Source organism: Mytilus californianus, unplaced genomic scaffold (assembly GCF_021869535.1).
Source record: "Mytilus californianus isolate M0D057914Y unplaced genomic scaffold, xbMytCali1.0.p SCAF_2, whole genome shotgun sequence".
Classification (NCBI taxonomy): domain Eukaryota; kingdom Metazoa; phylum Mollusca; class Bivalvia; order Mytilida; family Mytilidae; genus Mytilus; species Mytilus californianus.
In genome coordinates, this window is record NW_026262668.1 from 60,619,568 (window position 1) to 60,647,451 (window position 27,884).

The 27,884-nt window shown below is 32.2% G+C and overlaps 1 protein-coding gene across 43 annotated transcripts in view; it reads left to right on the forward strand.

Annotated features, from left to right (window-relative positions):
- Nucleotides 1-27,884, forward strand: part of LOC127730155 (uncharacterized) — a 242,776-nt gene that overhangs the window by 24,871 nt on the left and 190,021 nt on the right. For 36 of the 43 annotated variants that reach the window (XM_052238360.1, XM_052238377.1, XM_052238376.1 and 33 more), the window contains 3 exons: nt 1,430-1,549; nt 2,117-2,242; nt 4,462-4,587. In XM_052238360.1, the coding sequence (XP_052094320.1) occupies nt 1,430-1,549; nt 2,117-2,242; nt 4,462-4,587 (372 nt within the window). Of the gene's footprint in view, nt 1-1,429; nt 1,550-2,116; nt 2,243-4,461; nt 4,588-5,257; nt 5,371-14,243; nt 14,303-15,430; nt 15,601-16,188; nt 16,273-24,258; nt 24,378-24,923; nt 24,983-27,884 lie in introns of all 43 variants that reach the window. The other 7 variants (XM_052238368.1, XM_052238367.1, XM_052238366.1 and 4 more) reach the window with 5 other exon arrangements.

Genomic DNA, 27,884 nt, shown 5'->3' on the forward strand with positions numbered 1-27,884 from the left:
CATGAGCTCCCTTTTGATCTTTATGAATTTCAGATAATACGTTTCCGATTTATGGGGTTTTATTCATTACAAAAAGGGGGATTTTCCAGTTTTCAGACAATAACTCAAAAATGCTTTCAGCATTTTTTATGAAACTTTTATAAATTGTTTATATCTATTTTTGTGAGCTCCCTTTTGATTTTGATAAATTTTTGATTTTGCGTTTCCAAGTTATAAGATTTTATTTGTTTATAGTCTGACAACAGATTTACTAAGTATTGCGCAACAGCACAGTGTATTGCACAACAGCAAGAAATCTTTCATATAACCAATTTCAAGTTCTTTAATACATTTATTCAGAAACCTATAATATATCAAATATTTAATTACAATCCAAATTCAGACCTGTATCAAGCTTGAATATTGTGTCCATTTTTGCCACAACTGTTCAGGGTTGGACCTCTGCGGGCGTATCCAGCTGCGCTCAGCGAAGCAGTTTATTTGTCTATGTTTTGGTACAGTTTTGTTGGTTTCCAAATTTCCTTGACAGCCTTAAAAATCCAAAAAACCTCGTGCCCAGCCAATAAAGTCGAGCACTACCTAGAAGCGGTACTTGTAAACGATCATAATTTTACTTTTTAATATCTTTATTTTAAAAACTTGTTTTGAAGAAATCACTTCTAGCACTGCATGCATTAATCCTCTATCTATTAAGTACAAAATTATTAAATATAAGAGTAGGAGAGGAAAGGCTGTCGATTATCTGTAATATGACTTTATGTTTGCATTGAAATAACAAAAGGGTACATAATCCTTAAGTTCCATTGTGTACCTCCTCTATTTTTTAGTACTATGAAACCCTTTAAGTTACTTTCCGTATCAAAGCATGAATAACATAAATGGCATAGCGACTACATGTATACATTCCTTTTAATAAACATTTATCTCAAGTAAATTTCTGACAAACGATTTCCCATGTTACACCAATATTTAGTAGTTATGTTCATTATTTTAAAGAGGAAAAAAAAGAAAGACAACCTTTTCCGTCCAATGAAATATGCTAGTTTTCGATCTGTTTTAAAAGGCACATATTCTATTCCTTTTCTCAGTTTTATAAAAAGACCTATGAAATTTAAAACTTACTGTCAATAGAAAGAACTCAATTCCGTATTTCTGTTAACTGCTTACATGATTAAAGTTAAAAAAAACATCTTTGCTTCTTATAGCTCATTTCGTTATGTTATGTGGGACGTTATTCTCCTATAAACAATGTATAATCCAATCCATGTTCCTTCTTCTCAAATGCTTAGATTCACAAAAAAACACAGACAACACCTTAAATAAAAAGACTATTTTACAAACATAATTAACAGCTGAAGGATGGACTAACAATTGTACATCTCGTCCCGAATAGCAAAATTTAATGGCTGTTCTAATAAATATATTTCAGATGAAAACGAGTGTGTCTTACAAACACATTCTTGTAATCAGAGGTGCATCAACAAAGCTGGAGGTTATCTATGTTCTTGTAAGGATGGTTTTGTGTTAACAGGGAACACAACATGTCAAAGTAAGAGTGATTTAATATTGATTCAAATACTTTGATATGAACCAGTTATCAAGAAGAGGGGAATGGAACTATGTGGTCTTGTTATTTCCCTATAATAAACCAAGAACTATCATGCCCCTGAATAACAAAATGAAAAGAATGTATGACTAGAATTATAACTAAAAAAATAGGGCTTTTATATTTTGAAACCTCTTCTACTTTCTTCAGGGTTTCTATAGGGTAATGTTTCATTGACGCAAAGCCAACAACTTCTTTTTCATATTTCTGTTAAAATATTTTAATCTACTTTTTATGTATTTTAATGTCAACCAATGCCATTGCTGTGTTAAGTCAGTAGACATTCTTTCCAAAAATTAAAATTTTACGCATAAACAAGCATACAGACCTATATTTTTTACATTGTTTGTGCTGTATATACATTTTGGTTTTGGAAAACTGCGTTTGTAAAAATAATTCCATTTTGAGTAATATTTGATAATGTTTGAATTTATTGGTCTGATATACTCCTTATGCGGCTGTTTAAACGAAAATTAGGTATTACCAATATACATTTCTATTTACTTTCAGACATAGATGAGTGTATATTGTTAAACAATAACTGTGAGCAGATATGTGTTGATACAATAGGAAGTTTCAACTGTTCATGTAGGGATGGTTTTGTATTGAACTCAGATCAAAGAAGCTGTAATAAAGGTAACTTATTCACATTCTGGATTTTGTGTATAACTCATTAAGATATCACCTGTCACAAACTTTCAATTAAACTTAGTTGAAATCACATCACAAAGCTAATTTGCTTTGCCATGAATTACATTTTGAATGTAGGCAAGCTAGACAATCCATGATACAGATGTTTTATAAAGATACCTTTTTTTCCAAAATGTCTGTTTGTCATATGCCAGTTATCCACGAACTTATTTTCATAATCAGTGACTCTACTATAAAATAAAAGAAATATAAAATTTTATGATAAGGTGATTTTTTCAATTACTATTGAAGATTAGTTAACTTTTTTGTTGGTCTATTGATTGATTTTTGTCTGCAATGAAAAGTGTAACATAGTGCTGCTAATCAATCTGCTGTTACAGTGTTTAAAGTTGTTGCTGAAACATGATAATGAGCTCAAAGACAATGGACATATGACAAACTTAAGGCATCTATACACAACTTGTGAAGCATCGAGGTCGTCCTTCAGAAATTAAAAGCTATATATATATATGATATATATAAACGACTAAAAAGTGTACAAAACAACACCAATATGAAAAAAAAGAAACATGAAATGTAATTATCTATAAATATTTCGGATAACAGATATCCTTCTTCAGTATGATAATGATGTAAAATGAATCATATCAATCTATTCTCTCTCTATATATAGCATGCTGTTAAATTTCTGAAGGACAATCTTTATACAATAGAAATATATAATCTGTCTTGCAAGTATCCATGTATAATATGTAGTTATCCTATTACTCATAATAAGTGCAAAATTTAGTTAAAAATACTATAGAGTGTTTTAACATATTGGTAAATGTTAAATAAATATTGACAAATAATAATAACTGCTTATCAATCTGCTGTTACAGTGTTTTAAGTTGTTGATAAACCATGATAATGAGCTATACATCATATTATTTGTGTTTAGATGTCTTAAGTCTGTCATATGTCCATTGTCTTTGAGCTCATTATCATGGTTCAGCAACAACTTAAAACACTCTATAGTATTTTTAACTAAATTTTGCACTTATTATGAGTAGTAGGATGACTACATTTTATACATGGATACTTGCAAGACAGATTCCACCTGACCTTGATCTCGCCATTGTAAATAGTACAAATAAAAATGTATTATTTTGTTTTAAAAAAATACAACCGTCCGGCAGGTTTTATCTGACCTCAACCTCATTTTCAAGGTTCGTTGGTAAATATTTAATTTTTATGCTTAGGTCTGTGTTTCAGATAGTTAAAGCAATATGTTAACTATATTTGATGTATGGATGATTTTACGGTGTACATGTATGTCTGTTAGGTTCATCTGACCTTGATATCATTTTCTTGGTTCATTGGTCAATGTAAAGTTATCATTGGTTAATGCTATGTTTTCATGGTTTTGTCCATTTCTCAGATACTATAAACAATGAATCAACTGTACTTGTATAGAACTATGAAATGTGTACATGTCAGTCTGGCAGGGTTCTTATCTGACCTAGACTTCATTGTCCTGGTTTTTTTTCATGGTTAGGTCTGTTTCTCAGATAGTATAAGCAATAGCTCGACTATATTTGATGTATGGAATGATTTGATGGTGTGCATGTGTGTCTGGTTGGTTCATCTGACCTTGATATCATTTTCATGGTTCATAGGTCAACCTTAAGATATCATTGTTAGGTTTGTTTCTGAAATAGTTGATTGCATGATCAAGTCTGCATCTAAAAAACTATAAACAATGGGTCGAAAATATTGGGAGTAAGGATTGATTGTTAGATGCACATGTCCCTCTGGCATGTATTGTTCATCTTACATTGACTTCATTTAAATTGATCATTGATGATGTTAGGTTTATGTGATACTTGTATTAAAACCTTTATCATAAAGACTTTCAACATGATATTAATATGAACCATGATTAGTAAAGCAGGAGAGACAGTTCAGCGTGTGCAATCTTCTGATCTTATCAAGCAGGTTTTAAAAAATATGCTATCAAAGAAACTTGCTACAGTACCTTTAATTCAAAGATTCATGCATAAACTTGTTATTCTACAAATGCATATAATTTGATTTGATATATTTTTCTTTGCTGCATTGATAAATCAACTTTCCAATGTAACTTGACAATTTAAATTTAAAAAATGCAGGCATTATTTCTAAATGTACAGTATTAAACTGTAAATACGTTTTTTTTGCTGCAGATTATGACCCATGTGGAAATAAGAATATCAACTGTAGCTATGGATGCGTACTAGAGAACAGTGCACCTGTCTGCTATTGTCCAGAAAATTATGAACTCAGCATAGATGACAACCAGACATGCTCAGGTAAATTCTTTTACCCCATTGTAAACCAGATTCCTAATTTGTGATAAAATCACTGTGTACGTAATAACATTTGCAGGGCTCCCGTTACCTCATATTATTATAAATGATGACAAGTCATCATGTTCATTGTTCTCATAGGAGATCACTCACAAGATGACTATCGGAGCCTCTTACATTTTCTTTTGATATTTTATGTTTCTGAAAACTTGTAAAATATACAACAAGGTTGCAGGTCAGTGGAGGGTTGAATGCTCACAAATATGGTTTACACTGCTGCATTATAAATAAGTCGGAACCTTTATATCAGTGGTTGTCCTTGGTTGCTGTCTGTCATACTGGACATTCATTATTATTCGTGCGATACCAATGTTTGCTGATTTCGGGGTTAAAGATTGAACAAGTAAAGAAGTTGTGCAAATCATTCTGTTCATCTAAGCTATTTATGTCTTTGATCCATTTTAAAAAGGTTAATTTTGTAACCATGTTGATTTAACGAACTCATTTATTTTGCTGTGTGTTCTATCTTTTCTGCTATACAGTGTAGATTTACAGATGATACTTATTATATGATTATGCTTTGAAAAGAGTACCGACTAACTTTCTTTACATATGGAAAAACACCTTTACTACAAATGATTCAAAATTAATAACATTTTAAATATTTTTGTAGTTGTATACAGATCAGTTGAGATCTCCATGACCACAGATTATCCATACGCAAGTGAAATGGCAGATCCTTCCACAGATGAATTCAAACATGCAAGAGTTGATATTAAAGTAGCAGTAAGTCAGATTCTTCTTAATAATATGCCCTTAAAGATCTCAGTTATTTAATAATAGTTCTGGAATTTGAATGAAAGCTGGTTTAAATCCAGTTAAGAGTGTTCTAGCACCTGAACAGCTGACACCAGAATTTTGCCTATGAACTGTTCCATCAAACATATACAAAAGATATAAGAAGATGTGGTATGAGTGCCAATGAGACAACTCTCCATCAAAGTCAAAATTTATAAAAGTAAACCATTATAGATCAAAGTACGGTCTTCAACACGGAGCATTGGCTCACACCGAACAGCAAGCTATAAAGGGCCCCAAAAATTACTAGTGTTAAACCATTCAAACGGGAAAACTAACGGTCTTATCTATATAACTATATAAAAAACGAGAAAGGAGAAACACTTATGAACCACATCAACAGAAGACAACTACTGAACATTAGATTCCTAACTTAGGACAGGTGCAAACAATTGCAGCGGGTTTAAACGTTTTTATGGTACCAAATTTTCACCCTTATCTGAAACAATAGTGTAACATCACAACATAGAAAGACACACTATAATATATAAATTGAAATGGCTTTACTCAATCAAAAGACATATTAACACCAGTGAACATACACTAAACAAATAAACTTGATCTATGATACAATGTAAATACAAAAAAAAAAAATTAAGGGAAGAATAATTAAAGTAACATGTTATACCGCTGTGAAATGTTAAACAATTTAGGAAAAACAATATGCTTGAACAAAATAATCAGCCATTTGCAATTACTTTAAACCCAGGTAAATGAAAATAATTTTGTTGTTAGGTATACGTGTACAGTTGAAATGGAGAAAAGAAATATTTTTGCAAAAATAAATAATTTTGATGTTTATAGTACGAAGAAGTGAAAATTTATAGTAATACCAAACACTTATCAAAGCTGGTATATATATATATATATATAGACCAGATATAACCCTAAAAAAGTAAACATTAAATAACAAAAAAGCATTACAATTAGTATCAACAGGTCAAATAAACAAGAAAGTACGATTTGAGAGTACTCGCAGTTACTGACAGCTAGTTAAAAGCCAAAACAATTAATGATAAAAAAATCATGCATCAGAGACTTAAATCAATTAAAACACATCCCAGGAATTTAGTATTTTAACGTCATGGACAGTCAAAGAAGACATGACTTGTGCAATGCCAAAAATAAATGTATCGACAGTCAGGAGTTAACCTCTTTATAGATCAAAATGAACGTGAGTGTGTCTTTATACATTCCGTTTAAAAAGAATACAAATTTAGTTATGTTTTAGTTTGCTGATGACAAAATCGATATTAGTGCCAATGTAAACTATATTCAAAGATCTAATTACAACATTGGTAAGATAACCTTTACTAATAAGTTTGTTTAAAGGTTCGATGAGTTTACACAGATCACATGGAGATTTCCGCGCTTTAGTAAAATATTACCGTAAAATTTAGGATGTGAAATACCGTTTTTAATCAGTTTTCTACAGGTACAGCCAAATTTACTAATCAAATCTTTGTATCTATGAAGGAAATTAATTTAAATTCTAATTCGTAAACTCAAACGAACATAAAATATTTATCAAATAACCACAAACTCTTACATGGGAGACGCCACTTGCAGAGACAAGCGCACATTTTATCATAAATATGAGTATAATATTGTGGAAAGTTCATATAAATACACAGGTATTAAGCAGCTTGTACATATACTGGTTTCCCCATACTAGTGGTCTACAAATCTGAAAATAAATAATATAATTAATAATATTATTTATTTGTCAAAATGCTACTGTACACTTTGACTGCAATGGCTCGAATGACTTTAAACCACATGAGTTCACTCGTGCATTAACTCAATATCCCAATCGAACCGACCTTTCTATAATTAACCAAACACTAGTCAACTATAAACAAACAACATTTTTACATGTTCGATTTTTGTACAACTTTGATAAATACATAAAAGTTTTACGTAATTTATGGTAACAAAATCCCTGACTTAATAATTTACAAGTAGTGCATTGATTACGTTCGTTAAAACCTATGACATCACTACACACATGGGCATAACGAACGAGTTGGGATATTTAAACACCGTAAGATGGAGCCAAAGGAACATTGCCGTCTAAAAAAGGAAAACTAACAATAGGGAATGAAAAGTCGTCTCTTTTGTCGTAAATTTTAGTATGGAGTTTTCCTTTAGAGATTGAAATGTCCAAATGTCCAAATCTAGAAAGAGACAACTACTGCTGTTTATGTTAGATTTAGTTAAAGTAAGTTCTTTTGGGTAAATTTTGGTAGTATATTTAGAGAACTCTGTATAATATAACGAAAAAATATCATCCAGATAACAGAAGGTATTATTGAATGTGTCAACCAAGTGTAACAATGACGTGTATTTACTGATCATGAGTTTGGTCATCAACTGAGATTCATAGCAATACAGGAATAAATCTGCTAGTAAAGGAGCGCAGTTAGTGCCCATAGGTATAACTACTACTTGTCGATACACTTTGTCGCCGAAACGTACATTTATGTTGTCCACGAGAAAATTTAAAGCTTCAATCATATCTTCACATTTCCAGTAAGTGTACCTAGCATACTTTCCTTTTTCGTTACGGAAAAAGGCTTTAAACCAGTTACAGCAAATAAATTTGCAATGAGATTTTTCAAAAGACCATTTAATTAAATATGAAAACTTTTTCTTGATAAAATTGTGTGGAAGTGTAGTATAGAGAGTGGAAAAATCATAACCGTCAACAGAATTAAAAAGACCATCAAAAGCATGTATTTTATCTAAAACCTCTAAGGAATGTTTAACACTCCAAAAATAATTAGTACCATTATTTTCATAAGCTTTACTACAGAAGTTAATAACAAGTTCTTTGATTGAAGTAAGGAGGGTAGTTAGACGCACTGATAGATTGGTTGTAGAACACTTACTAGATGCGGAGTTAAACGGCATTTAAATGTTTTTTTGTGCAATTTAGGTAACCAGTACATAGTAGGGACTTTCAAATGTTCGGAAGAGGCTTTAAGCTGGATAGTGGCAGTGATATGCTTGTTTACAATTTGACACTCTGTGGAGCGTACGGACCGGAATGTAGAAGAATTTATAATTTCGTTTTGGAGAACTTTCGTGTAGTATATGCGTCACACCACCACTACATTATTTGCTGCTTTGTCTGCCGGTACGAACACAAACCGCATTGCGAGTACTTGGAGTTTATTTTTTATTCTAGAAATGGGAATATCATGGACCTTATTACTAATTTCAGGATTTTTTTCAAAATGAGATATACGAATATTAACAGTATTCATAATTTTATTCAAATAACTGTCTAGAGATATTTTATCAGATTTTTCACGTTTACACCAATTTTTACAGCAGACAGACAGAGCGTCTTTAATGACCTGACGACACTGTTTCCAATCTATTTTAGATGGAGGACGATATTTCGGTCCTTTCTTAAGAAAAGTTATGACCTCACGGTCTTCGACGATGTTGAGGTATCCTGTAAGGACATGACCATAGGGAACATATCTAAAACTAGATGTTTCACAGTCTCAAGTGGAAGGAACAATATTTCCTATATTGACGTCTAATGTAACTGAAGTATAATTAAAAATCAAACTTCTGCTGGGTCTTTTGTACGAATACGAAATAATAGGTGGTTCTATATTATCAAAATATGGAGGTATTTGGCTTTGGATGGTAGAGTCATTGAATATACTAGATAAGTTAATAAAATCAATACCTCTATTTATATATTTTAATTTAAGAAAATGCCATGTATGATTTTCAGGGTTATCGATACTAGGAAACAGCCTATGTTGACAAAATGCTGTAATAATACGGGTGTATTCATACATTGGGCTAAAAAAAGAAATTTTATCACACTCCAGAAAAATAGCATATAATTTACTTATTGGTATCTGACCCAGTTTGCATAATACTTGATGTCTGCCATTATTTTTTATTATAGATAACAGATCAGCAAGTGTATAATTTATACGATGTTTAATACGTTGATTACGGTTTTTGCGTTTGCCATGAGACCTTTTATTTCTAAGTCGTTTATTGACAATATTAATGACATATGTTGAAGTTTTAGTTATGTTCCCCTGTCCTAATATTTTGTCATTAAGACCGAGAGGATAAGCTGTTTGAAGTCTTTTTATCCAAAATAATTCACGAACTTCACATGATTTTTCAAATTGCTTGTGTGATTCTCCTGGTTGTTTCTGAACGATTTCAAGTGGTTGGAATTTTATAAATTTTAGATTGTGATTATGCTTATCTAAATGTTGATATATCATACTTTTGAATTTTTTAGGTCTACGAATGCGGTAAAGGTGTTTTTCATTTCTTTTGTAATACTCTTGTCCCGTCTGTCCCACATTTGGAATACCACACTTAGGTTGGGTTATAGTTACCACATATATAGGGTTTTGAGTTTTTCAGGTAATGTCACAGGAAAAGGAGAGCGAAAAATGTGGAACGCTACAGCTGTCTTATGTGGAACTCTGATATTACGTTATGTTGTTCTATTATTACTTGATGATAGTTTGTCTTTACATAATATGGTTTTGACATTACGTAATGATGGTTTGATATAACTCAATATGGAAAAGTCATTACATAATGATATTTCGATATTACATGATATGGTTTCGTATTGACTTGATATGGTTTTGTCATTACTTAATATGGTTCTGTCATAACTCGATGTGGTTTCACTATTATTTAATATGGTTATGTCATTAGGCAATGTGGTTTTAACATTACTTGATGTGTATGCGACATCACGTAATGTAGTTGTTTCATTACATGATGTGGTTTTGTTATTTCGTAATGATGATTTGTCAATTCTTTATATGGCTTTAACATTATGTAATGATGTTTCAAAATTTGACGATTTTACACTACTTGATGTGTTTGTTTCAGTATTTGATGTGGTCATGTCATTCTTTGATGTGGTTGTCCCATTACTACTACAAGGTAAAACCACGTGACCATTTTGGAAAAAAATATGTTCTGTTTTTAGACCGATTTCCATATGTCGTTTGTGTAATGTGCTTTGGATGAGTACCGCTATTCATTAAGTTAAAGTTCAAATTAAAGTTCAAGTTGTTGTTCATAGTTATTTGGTATGAAAAAGGGAAACGACAGACAAAATTAAGACGGGACGTATTATGGTATACAAATGTCGTCTGTCCGTCTGTCTGTCCGGCGTAAACATGTCGCACCGTAACTTGAGAACGACTTATCCAAATTTCATGAAACTTAAAATAGTTGTTTCTAATGATAGTCAAACGATCTGTATACTTTTTGGTGAAAATAAGATTAAAACTTTTTGAGTCACGGGACTTAGTAACTAAAACAGGTGTGTGTTTTTTTTCACATGTCGCGCGGTATCTCAAAAACAATTTATGATTCTTGCTTAAAACTTTACAAACCTCTTAGTTATATTAATCTTAAGATCTGTATACTTATTGGTGATGATTCAAAATTTTATTTTTGAGTTATTGAGTATTTTGTAAAAAAAGGGGAGGGGTTTTCACATGTCGCGCAGTATCTTAAAAAACGATTTATGAATATTGCTTAAAATTTTACACACTTCTTAGTTATATTAATCTAAAGATCTGTATACTTTTTGGTTTTGATTCAAAACTACTATTTTAGAGATACTGTTTTTTTTGTAAAAAAAAGGGTGTTTTCGCATGTCGCGCCGTATGTCAGAAACTATTTATGATTATTGCATAAAAATTCACACAAAAGACGACGGACGTATCATGCGCTCATGGCGCAGCTGTTTATTCGTAGATTGTTTAGCTATAACTAGACCGTTAGTTTTCTCGTTTGAATTGTTTCACATTTTCACGTGGTGGTCTTTTGTGGCCGACTATACGGTGTGTTGCATCCACTGCATTTAAACTATGGTGGATAATTTTCTCATTGGCAACCACACCACATCTAACTTTATTTCAATTTCTATGTTGCGTTTTGTATGCTGTAAAATTGTTTATCTTTTGTACGCATACCTACCCCTGAACCCTCTTTTCGGAAGCTCGAGCAAAAGCCCTTGATCCACGATAAAAAAAATAGAACTCATATTAGATAACTCGAATTTCAACTCTTAATCTTAATCTAAATGAGACTCAAATAAGGGTTTACCTCGATCTCTAAGTCAAAAGGTGACTCAATTTAAAAGTTTAAGTCCAATTGTAATTCGGAACTCTATCTTTAAATGTGACTCAAACTCGAAGTTCAACTCGAAATTTGGCATGTGGTGGAGAGTTGTCTCATTGGCAATCATACCACATTTCTTTATTTCCATATAAGGTTTTTTTAATGCATTAAATATTACCAAATTAAACTTTTTTGACATGATAAATTTGTAAACCTCCATGAATTGTTATTAAACTTGCATAGGAGTTATTCTTCAAGATCAAGATAAAAGCATCAACAGAAAAACATCTTTTCCTCCCTTAAGTGTACCGGTTAATGTACAGTCAGTCAACATTTAATTTACGCTTTTACACTGACAGCAGAATTATCCGGCGAGACACTGGGTTAATAAGAATCTTTAATTCATCTATTAATTTACAGCTTCCATTTGAGAACTAAGGAAAAAACGGCAGGACCAAATGGTTTGGGATATGTCCGAATTACTGTTAATTTTTTTTAGTACTTTTTTTCTTATTTTTGTCTGTCGTTCCTTTTTTCATACCAAATAACTATGAACAACAACTTGAACTTTAATTTGAACTTTAACTTAATGGATAGCGGTACTCATCCAAAGCGCATTAAACAAACGACATATGGAAATACTGAAACAAACACACCATGTAGTCTACATTACGTTAAGTCACATGCACATCAAGTAATGTTAAAACCACATTGCCTAATGACACAACCACATTTAATAATGGTGAAACCACATCGAGTAATGACAAAACCATATTAAGTAATGACAAAACTATATCAAGTCAATACGAAACCATATCATGTACTATCGGAATATCATTAAGGTCAAAGTACGGTCTTCAACACGGAGCCTTGGCTCACACCGAACAGCAAGCTATAAAGAGCCCCGAAATTACTAGTGTAAAACCATTCAAACGGGAAAACCAACAGTCTAATCTATATAAAAAACGAAAAACAAGAAACACTTATGAACCACATTAACAAACGACAACTACTGAACATCAGATTCCTGACTTAGGACAGGTGCAATCAAGTATGGTATACAAAGAAGGCACTGAAAAAATACAGTAACTATCTTATGGAAGGATTTTTTCTCCCTCATGCTTCGCGCTGCTGGGTATATGGTCGTTTTTCAAACATAAGTCCATCCAAAACACATCAATACTCAAAAACCGTTTGACATAAAGCTTTCATACTTGATAGGAGTATTTGTTGTCTAAGTCTGTTGACTCAAGGAAGCTGGGGTGTCTAAATGTTCCACGATGAATTTTTCTAAAACTTCTTTTTAAGACTTCTAGGTAAATGAACTTTCTAATTTTGATATAAAAACTGGGGGTCAAGAACCTTGTTTTTTCGTTAAAATACAAGGAAATCACGAAAACACAATTATGTTATATGGGTTACATAGGGGGATTCTAACGATAAAATTGGCTAAAATTCAATAAGAGAATTGCATTTTATAAATATTTCCGAAATATCAACAAACAATAGTGGATCACGGGCCTTATTTTCTTGAAAAATCAAAACAACATAAATTGGCTTATCACATTCAGTATAATTATCTGCCCATGATTTTAAAAGGAATTTTTCTGAAAAATTTTAAATACGCTTAATGACATATGCATTTTTGATAATTCAGTATGCTAATTTCAGGTTTAAGAAGTTTTTGTTGCATTTGAATGCTCCTTTGAAAAATATTTATAAACCGAAAAAGTGTGTTTGCAACATACCCACAAGGGATGCTCAGAAAAAGACACCCGATCTAAAGTAACTGTGCTATATCGTCAATGAGATTCAACAATTTTTACAGGACTTTTATAGGACTGGTTAATTTTTTGGTATTGTAACAATTCCACCATATCAACGCAACTCTTCTGCGTCCGTTTTACAGAAAACTTTCATTTTTTTTGTAGGACTGTTTGCTATCATATATAGTTGACCATGTGATACTGTCGTTTTGATCTTAACATTTTTATGGAAGTTATGGGACTTTGACCATATTTTGTAACAATAATACCTTTATGAGAGTTATGGGACTTTTATATTTTGGAGTATTGTGACAATAACTACTTTATGCGAGTTATGGGACTTTGACTATATTTTGGAGTATTGTGACAATGACACCTTTTGAATGCAGCTCCTCTGTGACCAATTGACAGAAAACTCGAATACTTAGTAGGGTTGTTTGCCATCATGTGTAGAAGATCATATTGAACCTTCATTTTGATTTGACCATTTTTTAATAGTAGATTATGATTTTACTATATTTTCACTTTCGTATTACAAGGACACATTGTGAAACACACTTTAATTCCGCATTCGTATAGCAAAGGGGGGGGGGGGGGGGGGGGGGGCGTTCACTATGGCGTAGCAATCTTGTAGATTTTTACTAACATTTTCAATATACAAAAAGTATTTTACATCAACCCATATTTGAGATTTCCGATAACCTCCTCTACCGGTACGTAACCCGTCTAAAATAGCAAGTCGAAAATACATCAAATCAAATAATATTATTACATAATCACAAGTGTTATTGATTTGGTTATCATTTTCCAGATACGAATGTTTTATATTTAGTCTCCGATAGTGGTGAATTTCTGAATTTCGGAAATAATTGGAGAATGTTTCTTTTTTTTCAGTTGTATTACAGATACAGCAATATTCCTGGATTTTTATCATTAACTGTTATTAGCTTTTCGTAAGTAATTAACTCTGTAATCTAAAAGGGACTCTCATTGTGATGAAACCTTTATGTGCTGACATGACATGTTCCAATGAATTATTCAATCATTCAATCCTTGTATAATCTTCAACATCATTGTTTAAAGATTAATGCTGTTCATGACCAAATACTGTGTAATCAGATATAAATGTGATGCATGTACTATGTATAGATTAAACAAAATGAACATCTCAATGATTGAGATGCGATGCATACCAAATTTAGCAAGTAGTACTCTTTTCTTACATGTATATAATGGCATTAATTGATAATGTATTCGAATATGTTGTCTAAAAATCATACTTTAAACAAAGCATTGCTATTAAAGGTTATTTGCATTTTTTTAGTATGTTGTTCTATGTAATACTTTGAACTGCTGGAGCAATACCAAGTTGCATACCTATCATTTATATTATCTGCACAAAGCTTCAGCCAAAGAGAATATGATGTATAAAGATATGACTTTATCATGATAAATAATAAGGTAGAATTGCATCATTATGTTCTTCAAGGAATGACAAAGATGCACATTCAATTCAAAATACGAATAACTTGCACATTTGCAAGTGAGGTTTTTAACATGTAAATTAGGTTGGTTTCATATGTGCATTTTTTGCAACTCTAAAAATGCTCATAAATTCGAAAGTTAAAAACTTCACATGAAAACAGGAAAGTGTCTCATATTAGATTTAACATAAAAACCTTAATTGCAACGTGTTACCACCAATATATCAGGGTCATAGGAGCAAAATGAATTTAAAAAATCAAAAAAAAATCATTTAAGAACAATAATACACCCAACCAACCAAATGAAAACCCTGTAAAATATAAGGAGTAAAAACTTAAAAGTCGAACTTTACATCATTCCAAATGATCTATGTTAACTTGATCTCTTTCTGATTAGCATACAAATTGCCAATGATTCTATATCAATCTATTGAACAAAGATGTGTAATGTATATTATTTGATTATCAAATTGTTAAATGTACGTATGCATGACATGTATTCTAAATGGTTTGATAATATTTTTACTTTTCATAATATCATAAAACTAACTAACTTATAATCAGTATAATTTTGCTCAAACTTTTTTTAACTTGCAGGTTTGGTAGTACAATTGTTCAATATACGGTTGTATTTAACCAAAGTTTGAGTGACAGTAAAATAATTGAGATTGCCAGTGTCACTAATAATATAACACATATAACTGTACTAGAGAAGCCATACGGTGTAACAGGAGAAACTTTTGTCAACTACCAAAAAACAAATCAGGGTAAGAAGCTGCCTTGTACAAACGCTATAGAGACCTTTTACATCTCTCTTTTGCAACCCATAAAACTTATTTTATTCAGCAAAAATAAATCATCTTATTTTATGTCAAAACTGAAAATGATTGACCAAGTACTAGTATGTATTGCCATTTTTTTACACCACTGATGATTGTTATGAAACACCACTGAACGTTATAAAAATGTATTCAGTCCAATTTCTTTGCAAAGGGAAATTCTGTTTTAGAAATAATATCCTTAGATAGATGTCTTAACAGAAACAAAATGATAACACCAAATGCAGCATGCCTCAAATAAACTAGAAAACAATTAAATTTAATGATGAACAATTTGGATAATTAGAGACGATTTCATGATTAGGTTTTAATCCCTTGCCTACAAAAATAGAGGGCACTGAACTGTCTATAAATTCGTCTATTAGTCCTTTCGTTCCTCCGTCTGTCCCAAATCAGTTTTGTTTTGAGATTGTATACCATGAAGTAGTGGAATATGTTTTAAAAACTAGAATCTTTTGTTTTGCTTTGCTTGCTTACGTATTACAATTGTGTGTATGTTGTTTCTGTATTTTTCAGAGCCGTTAACCTGTACATTGTGTAAAGCAAATCATACATGTGTAATACTAAAAACAAATACTTATGAATGCAGACCACCATTGTGTAAGTTAAGTTATATTTGTATGATTAAGAAATTATGTTTTTTCATATCATACCCAATGCACTTAGAGTTGTGGAGGAACGTGTATATTAAAATCACATTGAAAATCTGTCTGTACTAAATTTTTGTCAGATCAGCTCCTACAAAGTTCGTATTGGTGTCCAATAAATTTTTGACATACTAAGAGACTTAAATTGCCTTAGCGGTTTCATAGCATGATCAGCCATAAAGTAGGTGGATTGAAATTTGAGATTGTTGCTTCTATATATTTAGAAATAAGGGGAAACACTCATCTGCTCAGTTGGAATAACGGAAGCTTACGGGTGACATGTTTTTTTTCTGCAAACTGTCATCTTGTGAGCTAACAAATGTCCTATCTGAAGAAGCTTATTGGTTTAGTACAAAACATATAATTGTTCTGAAAATACATGTCATATGTTCTGCTTGTCATTAATCTGCTATCAATAAATGAATCAGATGTCTTAAAGTTAATTATATTGAATTGAACATTATATATATAACATACAATTTATCTCTCTTTTAAAATATTTGTCATTATCATGATGAAATTTCTACTTTTAAAATGAAAGTAACACAATTTTTTTTGATATGTTTAAACTTAAGCTAACCTGTGCTAAAAGGCAAGTGAGCTGGGTTTTTTCAGAAATCTTCTCTGAAACTACTAGGCTAAATGCTACTAGTCTTTACCTGAATGCATTTGTTTCTTAGAGAATTTAATTTGAAAATTATATCCCAAGATTTGATCAATCAACAATCATGGCAGTTATTGCTAATATTGAAAAATATTGGGGGAACTGCATTTTAGACCCTAACTGACATGGGTAAAAATTATCAGCTAGTTTCTGCTTTAAATATAAACTCATCATTAATACCAGGATTAACATTTCATACGCCAGTCGGGCATTTTGTCCAAAAAAGACTCATCAGAGTAGCTCGACTCAAAAAAGTGAAAAGGCCAAATAAAGTACGAAGTTGGAGAGCATTGAGAACCAAAACTTCCGAAACGTTTTGCCAAGTACAGCAACGATAATCTATTCCTAGAGTAGAACATCCTGAAATTTCAGAAAAATCAAACAAACCATTTTGGATTAATTGCCCCTCAAGTTTTAGAAAATTTCACGGTTTTTGACTATTATCTTGAACACTATTAATGAAAATGAGAAACTTCAACAGTTTAAATTGACCATAAAAACACCAAGTTGAACTTGTCGAAATTGTCAGTTGACCCCTTATAGAAAGCATTGCCTATGAAAGATGATTTTTACTCTTTTGCACTTTTAGCAGAAACCATAAAGAATCGAAAGAATTCGTAAATAGCAAAATATGTTAGCTAAATAAATCCAACAAATAAGTCAACATTGATAAAAGATCAATTAACTAATCTCTTAAAGGAGTTATTGCTGTTTTGGACAATTTTTACCCATGTTTAAATTTTTTGGCAGAAACAATAAGAGAAAAAAAGTTGTAAAAATCAAAAATGTTCTGCCCTATTAATTGCAATACTCATAGAAGAAGACCCTATATTAATACTGAACGAATAACAATGAGATGAAGAACAACGATCAAGAGTTGTTGACGTATTTTCTAAACTATGTTGAAGTCCTTCCTTTAATCACAAAGTGATTAAAAATTGTTCTAGAGTTGTCTCATTTTGTCTGTTGTTAATTGTAATTCACAAATACCAAAATTAAAATACTACAGACTTTCTGTATATTATACTCATTTGTGTAGAGGTTCCATCCTCTGTTTTTCATTTATAACTTTTACAACTTATACAAAAACAATCATTCTAATTACACATACATTTTATTACACCAACTTGTATTTACATTTTCATGACTAGAATATACATTTTTACTTTGTGGCATTACTTTGGCTACAGAGTATTCTATAATATTTTGTTGAGGCGCCAGGGTGACTACCGATTACCTATACACAATGGCTATCAACTGACCTATGTTGACAGAGTGTCATAAAACCCCTGGTAGTTAAACACGGTTACACCACCACCTACCATGGGGAGTGACCGGGGAAAACACTCGTATTACCAATGCTCCAGTTATTAGTGCCCCACCTGTTGGAAGGTGTAGGCCTCCCCTCTATAAGATGAGGTGGAGGAGGTCCCAGAGTTACCCATCTGTAGACCCAACCGTTACCACTAACCACATTTTACAAACCTGCAAATTGTAGAACTTGTCAGGCCCAGAGCAAGGGCCGAGTAAAATAATCCCCCAATCACTACCAGTCTCCCTGGACCGCCACATGAGAGCCCAAGTCAGCTACCAAATCTGACTTGGGTTCTCACCTCCACAAAATTTTCATTATTGAAGCATTGGAAATGTTGAAATTGTTGTGCGTAGGAAAGACTCAACCCCTCCTTGTAAATTTTTTTAAGAAAACCTGATTTCCAGTTTGTGATAAATGAGATCCATCTGTTCTGTATAAAGACACTTCACTTGCCCTAATGTTCTCATGTAAAATAGCTTTCCCCCCCATTTTCTATTACAAAGTTTTTGACCAGTGAATTCACTCTTTTTCTCTTCTGTTCGATTATTGCACCCGCATTCAAGGGTGCAAAATGCCATTGAAGACCATAATATAATAACATTTTTAAATAAAGCCTGGTAACGTAGGATAGAACATTTTACATTTTCAATTTAACCCTTCCCTGTCAATTCTAAATCTGTCAAATCATTAGCTCCACAGTGAATAATAATAAAATTAGGAGAAGGTAAAAATTTTCTTTTTGCATCCAGTAGGGAGTCCAATTCTTTAATCTGTAAACCAGGTTGCCCAATCCAGTATGTTGTAACACCTTTGGACTCTAGTCCCAGATTGGTCCTACCATATTTCTTCGCCTCTACGTTGGCCCAATGAACAAGGGAACTTCCAACAATCCATAAAATCTTGGGACCTGTGAAAACTTGTAGCTTGTTAGCCTTTTGAAATTAGAAAAATTGCAACCTAATATAGCGAGAATAAGCATGCAATTTCCATCTGCCTAATTTCATAATTACCTCCTCCGAGACCCCCTGCCTGACTAGTTCTGTGGCTCCCCCAATTCTAAAACTATGTGACCTAAAATGACCTTTACTAATATGAAGAAAATGTAAAGCCTTTTCCAGTATACTACTGAATTGGTATCTAGTTAAAGGCATACCATTATAATGAATAAACAAATCTTTATTGTTACAGGTAGGTCGTACCTTTAAGTATTCGTTAATGAGTCGTATCGGACAGTAGTTTTTTTCTGTTCTCAGGTATCAATAAAGTAACGGACTTTCCCTTTTGGTCAGTTTTTGACCACCTAACCCTTAGCTTCAGGACTTTTTTCTTAACTAAAATATCAGAAATTGTTAAGTTGGAGCTATTTATAACGGACTGAGTTTTTGAAGTAGTGATTTCCCCTACCCTTAGCAAACCAAAGAAGGCAACTGAAAAAAATGCTGAAAATAAAGCAGCTTCATATTTATTCTTACATACTTTATCTTAACAACCTATCATATCTGCTAACAATTGCACTGTAATTGGTGCTCTAATGTCATTACGTTCCCCTCCTTGAATTCTTTTAATTCCTTCTAATGCCTTGCCAATTATAAAGAATTTTGTAGTATCCTGTATGCCTTGTATTTTATGATGGTATGACACTCCTGATATATAAGATGATATGGTACCCCCAGAAAGACCTTGTACTGACAAAAAAGCTATAAAATTTAACAAATCATTGACTGGCACTGGCAAATGCTGTTTCAATTTGTAAGATGATCTAAAATTACAAAGTTTTGACAGAGCCAAATTGTATGATTTTTGTGTATTTTTGGACACACCTTGATTGACAATATAATCCGCCACCTGATTTAAATGTTCCAGATCTGTGTTGGAATTTTGTTGGCCACTGGTCTGCTTCTGGAGCTAGGCTTCTGAACTTCCCCCGCTGAGAACGAAAAAGACAATCAGCAATTTGGTTTTGTTTTAAAGGGATATAAATTGCCTAAACTGACGTATTGTTTTTTAAGTTCATTAAAACCATTTGTCTTACTAAAGTCATAACTCTACTTGATTTTCTAGTTTTTATATTAATGATTTGAACAACCGCCTGATTATCAACATGAAAAATAACTTTTTTGTTAACAAAATATGATTCCCAGGACATAAGTGCTGCTACAACTGGAAACAACTCTAACAATGTCATATCTCTGGTGATTCCAGTTTCAGCCCAATGTTTTGGCCATATGCCTTGGGCCCACTGACCTGCAAAATAGATCCCATACCCACCTTTGGACCCCCCCTCCCCCCTGCACTATCCGTGAACAACTCTAATTTGTTACGTTATTCATGTGAAACCCATACATTGTCGGTTATTACAGTGACACCATTGTATTGTTTTAAAAAGTTTAACCAAACTTCTAAATCTGCTTTCATCTGCTTGTTTACTCGAATTTTGTAATATGATTTCTTACCCCGATTGTTGAATCTATGAGTCTGCGACAGAAGGTGCGGCCTGGAGCAACCACCTTACAAGCAAAATTCAGGAGCCCAAGAAGAGATTGCATATCTTTAAGAGTTATTTTAGAACTGTCTAAGGTATCTCTGATTTTTTGTGAGAGTTTGACAAGTTTTTCATTTGGAAGCCGCATGATTAAATTCTGTGTATCAAATTCTATACCCAAAAAAATGAGTAATGTAGTAGGCAAAGTAGTCTTGTCACTAGCAAGAGGAATACCTATTTTATCGCATACCTCTTTGAATATCTTCAAAGTATTGCCAACTTTTGATGTTTGGCTCGACTCGACAAAAAGAAAATCATCTAAATAATGGAGGATATTATCATTTCCGTTTTTGCTGTATTATCCAATGCAAAGCTTTTGCAAATTTCTCCCACAGGGCATCATTTTATTAAGATAATATTCACCCTGAAATTTTATCCCTAACAAGTCAAAATCCTGCGGGGCAATTGGCAACAAGCGAAAAGCCGCTTTTACATCACACTGACTTAAACGGGCAAATGTTTTGTGTCTATTAATCAAACATGCTGCTTCGTCCACTGAACTGTACTGCACTGAACAATGATCTTTATCAATACAATCATTTATTGAATTATTCTCAGGATAGGATAAATGTTGAATAAGTCTAAAATCCCCATCCTTTTTTGGCACTAGCCCCATTGGTGATACCTGAAGTGTGGGAAAAGGCGGGTATCTGAAAGGACCAGCAATGCGACCAAGTTTAACTTCCTTCATTAATTTTTCTTTAAAAATGTTGGGTAGCTGTAATGCACTTTTTAAATTGGAACTCTCCCTTGGTTCCCTAGAGCCAAAATATTTTAATGACAAACCATATTTGAAACCAAATATAATTTCATGTGCTACATTGTTATGTGGGTAAAATTCTAAATAATTTTCCAAGACCGATACTTTAACAGGAGTATTTCCTAATGAATAAAAAATTAATACTTTTTGTTACTTCTTCCTTGGGCCCGGTTATTACTTTGGGCCTTTCTGTGTTTGCCACTGCATATTTCACATACATGTTTCAACCTACAACGAGGGAAGTAGGGACAGTCATTACCATTATTATAGTATTTACATGACATATGTACACTTCCAATAGTTACCTGTGATTGTTGATGTGTTCTCGAGTTATAATGACCACGATTTTGTGTATTTGTTCTATAACCCTGTGATTGCACTGACACATTGTTTTGTACTGTGGGAGATATGATGTGTAATAGCCAATATTCACCGTGTATATTTCCTCATGATAAATTTGGATTCTTTTCTATTTTTAGCCTAAATTGCTCGTCAGTGTGGCCCAGTTTTCTGACCTCGTTGCCGCTAATCTTATATCGCGCATATATTTTAACAATTCCTGTGCCCGTGTCCTGTATTTCTCAATGTAGACACTCATAAAAACCATAAATGCCATTCATTTATGGACAAATAAACACCCGACGATCTTTTTTCAATGCAGATTTTCCCCCTTTTTAATTTCAAATCGCCCTCGTCAACCTCAAAAGATAATGAAGCTCTATAAACTTTCCCTCCCAAATCTTTTCTTTAATTTTAAAAGGCACGTGTTACACTACTGTGTCATGAATGCTGGACTCTTGTGTCAGAGTGAAATCAATGGAATTATTTGCCATTTCAAAATTTGTGTGTGACGGCTCGTGCCTAAAAAAGGGGAATGCCCGTGCATCCTCCTCCGACTCATTACGTGATGATATTTCAGCATTTTCTTCTGGTCCTTGTGTCTCCACGTGTCCCAACTCCTGTGTTTTCCTGACCATTCTTTTCCGTCCAACTCCGTCCTTCTTTTGAGTAATTTCTTCGTTCCGCACTCCCTGTCCTTCTTTCCTGCTGGTCGTCCTCCTCTTCTTTCCAATTGCCCTTGATGGCGATCCCCTGGCATTTCTTTTGTTTGGCATCTTTTCGTTTAAATAATTTAACTAATTTCTGCAGCACCTGCTTTGTTGTCGACAGCAAATTAACAAGTGCCCGATACGGGAATTCCAAAATTCAGATTCCACCTGAGAGCTGCATCTATGGCCATGCCAAATATGGCAATGAGCTAAAGGCTGCAACACCCACACACCCACACAAATATTTGATTGAATTAAAACAGATTATTGAAAATATAAAAATTTGATAATCTCTATTAGATCTTCAAATAAGTGAACCATGGCATAAAGAGTCAATTTAAACATATAATAGGAGTTAAATAACCTTTACCCTTTATCTGGAAAACTATAATAGATAGATAGAATCTGTAAGCAAAATAACTGATAAGCAATCAATGATTTTTTTTACTTATTTTCACTTTTTGTCTATTATTTTGAAAACTTTAATAGATAGGTGAGCAAATTAGGCTTTTAGGAGCATCTTGTTTTATTTTCTTGTTGGAATTATTATCCATAATCACTCAAAATGTAGGGATTTCTTTTTTTTTTATTTGGTTCTACCAATGTTTCATAATACTTGACAACTTTAGTTTCTCTATATTATTGTGCTTTGGCCAAATCTCTTAAAAATATTTTCACAGTTTCACAATAAGGTAACTTCCTGCTATTTAGTAATTAGAATAAAAACATTTATGTGTCGTTTGAGGAAAAACATTTTAACAGTTACCATGAAACTATTATTGACATGTGTATTGTATTGTTGCTCACTTGTTTATTTTTTGTGTACAAAATAACATTACAGATATAGTGATCTTTATATCTACACATACCACTCTGGTGAAGGGGTTTTCTTGTTTACCTCTGATCATCCCATAAAAAGTTATTTTTCATACTTTTCTCTGTAAGTACAAATTAGAACTTTCTGAAATTCGATATCAAGCTTTATGTGAGCACGCCATAATGTATGATGCATTTCACATCCATCACTCGACTCCCTGCTAATAAAAATACTTATTTTTTTTCTTACAAATAATAGCCACGTATGAAATTTTAATCCCATTTTTGGCAGGAACTACAAATCATAGCTTCCTGTTAACTGAAAATTTAAAGCAGGGGTTTCGTTAATGAGCGGGTAATAACTCACAACACATCTTGTTAAAGCTTTTATACCTACCAAATCCTTATTATGAAACACGAAAATAATGTGAAGTGACCTAATAAACAAAACTGCAAATATGAAGTAGTCTAAGATACAGCCACTTAAAAGAAAAGGTAAAACACCAAAAAACTAAATGCACAAAACAATACAAACTCAATGAGGAAAAAAAATGCAGCCTTATTTTTGTATCTTATTGATCTTTGAAGAATGAATGAAATGTCCTAATCACATTACGATCAAGTGGTAAGTTGGTGAAGACATGCCACCAGTTATAGAAAGTTTGAACTATTCCTAAATCAATAATATTTGTGCTGCGAAAAAAATTGCGAAAATAAAATTTGAATTAATGTAAAATTTTACATTATTGTAATTAGATTCCCATATGAAATATGATTTATATAACTTTTGCAGCTAAACTAGAGAGTAGGTCATTATTTTTTGAGGCTACACTTCGGAAAAATTTTAACCAAAATTATGGAAATAAACTGCATTTAGAATATGCTGCATATGAAGAAGAAGTAGAACAAGCAGTAAGTAGTTTTACCATATTGTAGTATATCATAAATATTGCAACAAATTTGTCATCATATCCTAAAAACACAAGAGAAACAACTTGATTTGATTTAAATCGTTTCACTAATAGAAAACTCTTGAGAAATTTACAAAATTGATGAAATCCTTGATAATTGCATTTCTATTAAGTTGTTTCCATTTGGCGAATCTTGATATGATTAAGACTTGCTTAAATACTTTTTAAAAAACATTCGTAAAAGGACAATGTTTCGCTTTTGATTAAAAATTTATTGTCAATCCAAGACTAAAAAGTTTTGGGAGTTTTTGTAAGATTTTTTTTTTTAAAGTTTCCAACTTTAATGTCTGACACATTCAAAAGTATCATCTTTATTTTTCTTTTAAGTCTTCTGATATCATCTTTTTTTAATGTAAACTCTTTGGTGGTTTATTTTAAAGCACGCCCAGTTAATTTAGTTGTAACAAAAGTCTTGCATTTGCCCAACAGTTTATAATTATCTGGTTTTTTTTTGCATTATTTAATTTTCTTTTTTATATAATATCAGTTTGCAACAGAGATGAATGGTGTAGAAGATATCCAGTACTTAAATGTAACAAATTTGAGGTAATTTATATACGCACAAAAATTATTTGACTTAAAAAAAATGCAAGGACAATTTTCAATTAATCATTGAAAAAAATTAAAAGGGACATTGGTAAAAGTAGGATTTTTTGTTATGAACATGAATAGTTATTTTTTGCTGGGGTAGGCTTATATTTTCTATAAACTGTAAGGCAATTTCTTGCAAGAAAGCCTGTAAATGCATTTTTTTGGGGGTTTTTTTATTTTGTTTTTTTACATTTTTCCCTTTTTTGGGGTGTTCTAAAATAACTGAAAAATATATTTACGATATCTTTATTATACAACATAGCATTGTAAACTTAGCATCTTTTGCAGAAACAATTTTGCTTGTTTTCTAGGCAGACAATGAAATCAATTTTACCTATTTCTGCTACTTATTGAAAGAATGTAACAGCTGTTATTTTTTGCCATTTATATCCTGGAATAATCATTCACATGTTTGCAAGAAGTATTTGGATTTTCTAAACACCGGCTTTTTTTTAACTTGATATACTTTGTTCCAGATTTATGCATCTTGATTATCAATATTGAGATTTCTGTTGAATATTTGATGTACGGTTCTATCAACGTAATAGTTCTTTAATTTTATAACAATGTAAAATATAATAATAACAATGGTAGATTATTATCAACACAGGGGAGTCTGATTTTGACATTAAAGGAAACAGTTATAGCTACTTCTTTACAAGAAAACCAAATACAATGAAAGTTCCAACCATGTACTTGCTTCCGAAGCTGCACAAAACACCTTACAAATATAGATTTATTTCGTCTTCAAGCCATTGGTCCACTACTTAACTATCTATTCTACTTACTAGTACACTTGGTACAATAAATAATCTGGCAAAAGATTGTTCAAATAAGACATTTGAAAATAGTGGAATTAATTACTTTTGGAGTGTCAAAAATTCGTTGGAAGAACTTGATAAATTGCATGCTTATATTGGTGATTTCGAATCTGTTCAAAGTTTTGATTTTTCTACCCTACATACCACTTTGCCTCATAATCTTATTAAGTAAAAATTCACAATCCTAATTAAATGGCATTTAAAAAGTCAGAATGCGAATATATATGTTCAAACTCTTTTAGGTCATTTTTTAGTAACAACAAACAAAAGAACTATGTCAATTTGACCTGCTTTGATACTATAACTGCCCTTGAATTTTTACTAGATAACATTTTTGTTCGCTATGGAGATTCCGTATATCGTCAAGTTATCGGAATTCCAATAGGGACTTACTGTGCGCCACTTATTGCAGAGCTGTTTCTATATTGTTATGAGTTACAATTTATGACTAAAATCAGCAAAGACCCATCGAAACAACATCTTATACAAAACTTTAATAACACTTTTAGATATTTGGATGATATATTGGCTCTAAATAATGACGACTTCAGTATGTACACTAAAGAGATTTATCCGGCTGAACTGACTTTAAATAAAGCATATACTAACAATGAACACTGCCCTTTCAGGGATCTTGATATCTATATCTTTAACTGGAAGCTTAATACCAAAGTTTATAATAAAAGAGATGATTTTTCATTTCCTATTGTTAATTATCCATATTTTAGATGGTGACGTTCCCTTGTCACCATCTTTTGGTGTTTATATATCTAACTTGTTCGATTCGCTCGTGTATGTAACGACGTATTTGATTTTAACGAAAGAAATCTCTGTATTACTGAAAAATTATTACACCACGGTTTTTGATATCATAAACTAGTCAAAACATTTACTAAATTTATCATCGGTACAAGGACATTATTCGTAAATATAATTCAACATGCAGATATCTTATTGGTATTTCACATCCAATCTTTTATGGTAATATTCTTAACAACGCACAAAAATGTCGGCATTCACCTCAAAAGCTAACAAAACCTTTAAACAGACTTATTCAGAAAGGATATAGTTACGATACTGTTGTCAGGTCATTAAAGATGGCATATTTTGGTATTAATATTGATTCATTCAAAAGGTCTTGATTTTCATATGACGAAGACATAATCTTTCAATCAGTGTAATTGAGGTCTGGAGCTGGCATGTCAGTAACTGCTAGTAGCCCTTTGTTAATGTATTTATCATTGTCATTTTGCTTAGTTTATTTTGTTACCTATTCTGACATCGGACTCGGACTTCTTTTAAACTGAGTTTTACTGTGCGTATTGCTGTGTGTTTGTTTTTCTACAATGGCTAGAGGTATAGAGGGATGGTTGAGATCTCACTAAACATGTTTAACCCCGCCGCATTTTTGCGCCTGTCTCAAGTCAGGAGCCTCTGGCCTTTGTTGGTCTTTTATGTTTTTTAATTTTAGTTCATTTATATGTTTTGGAGTTTAGTATGACGTCCATTTTCACTGAACTAGAACACATTTTTGTTTAGGGGCAAGCTGAAGTCCGCCTTCGGATGCAGGATTTTCTTGCTGTGTTGAAGACCCATTGGTGGCCTTCGGCTGTCTTTTTTACTCTTTTATTTTTTAGTCGGGTTGTTGTCTCTTTGACACATTCCCCATTTCCATTCTCAATTTGATGGTTTATGAATTGTTTATCACTATGATGCAGCAAAAAGAAAACTTGTTCCCCCATTCCTACTCTAGGAGTGGGGATATATTACAAATCACCTTTTCTGTCCATTAGTTTGTCCAACAAATATTTCCGTCTTACTTGTCTCCAGGATTACTAAATAGAAAGCCTTCATATTTGGATAGCATCTTGACAGTGACAATGTGTAATGTGTAAGCTCTTTTCAATACTATCAGTCGCCTTACTGCCTGTTTTCTAATAATTTCTTATTCAGCCCAATAAATGTTAGTAAATGATTCATTGAATTACTAAAATGATATTTTAAATCATTATCTTAAAACTCTGAACACAGGTTCA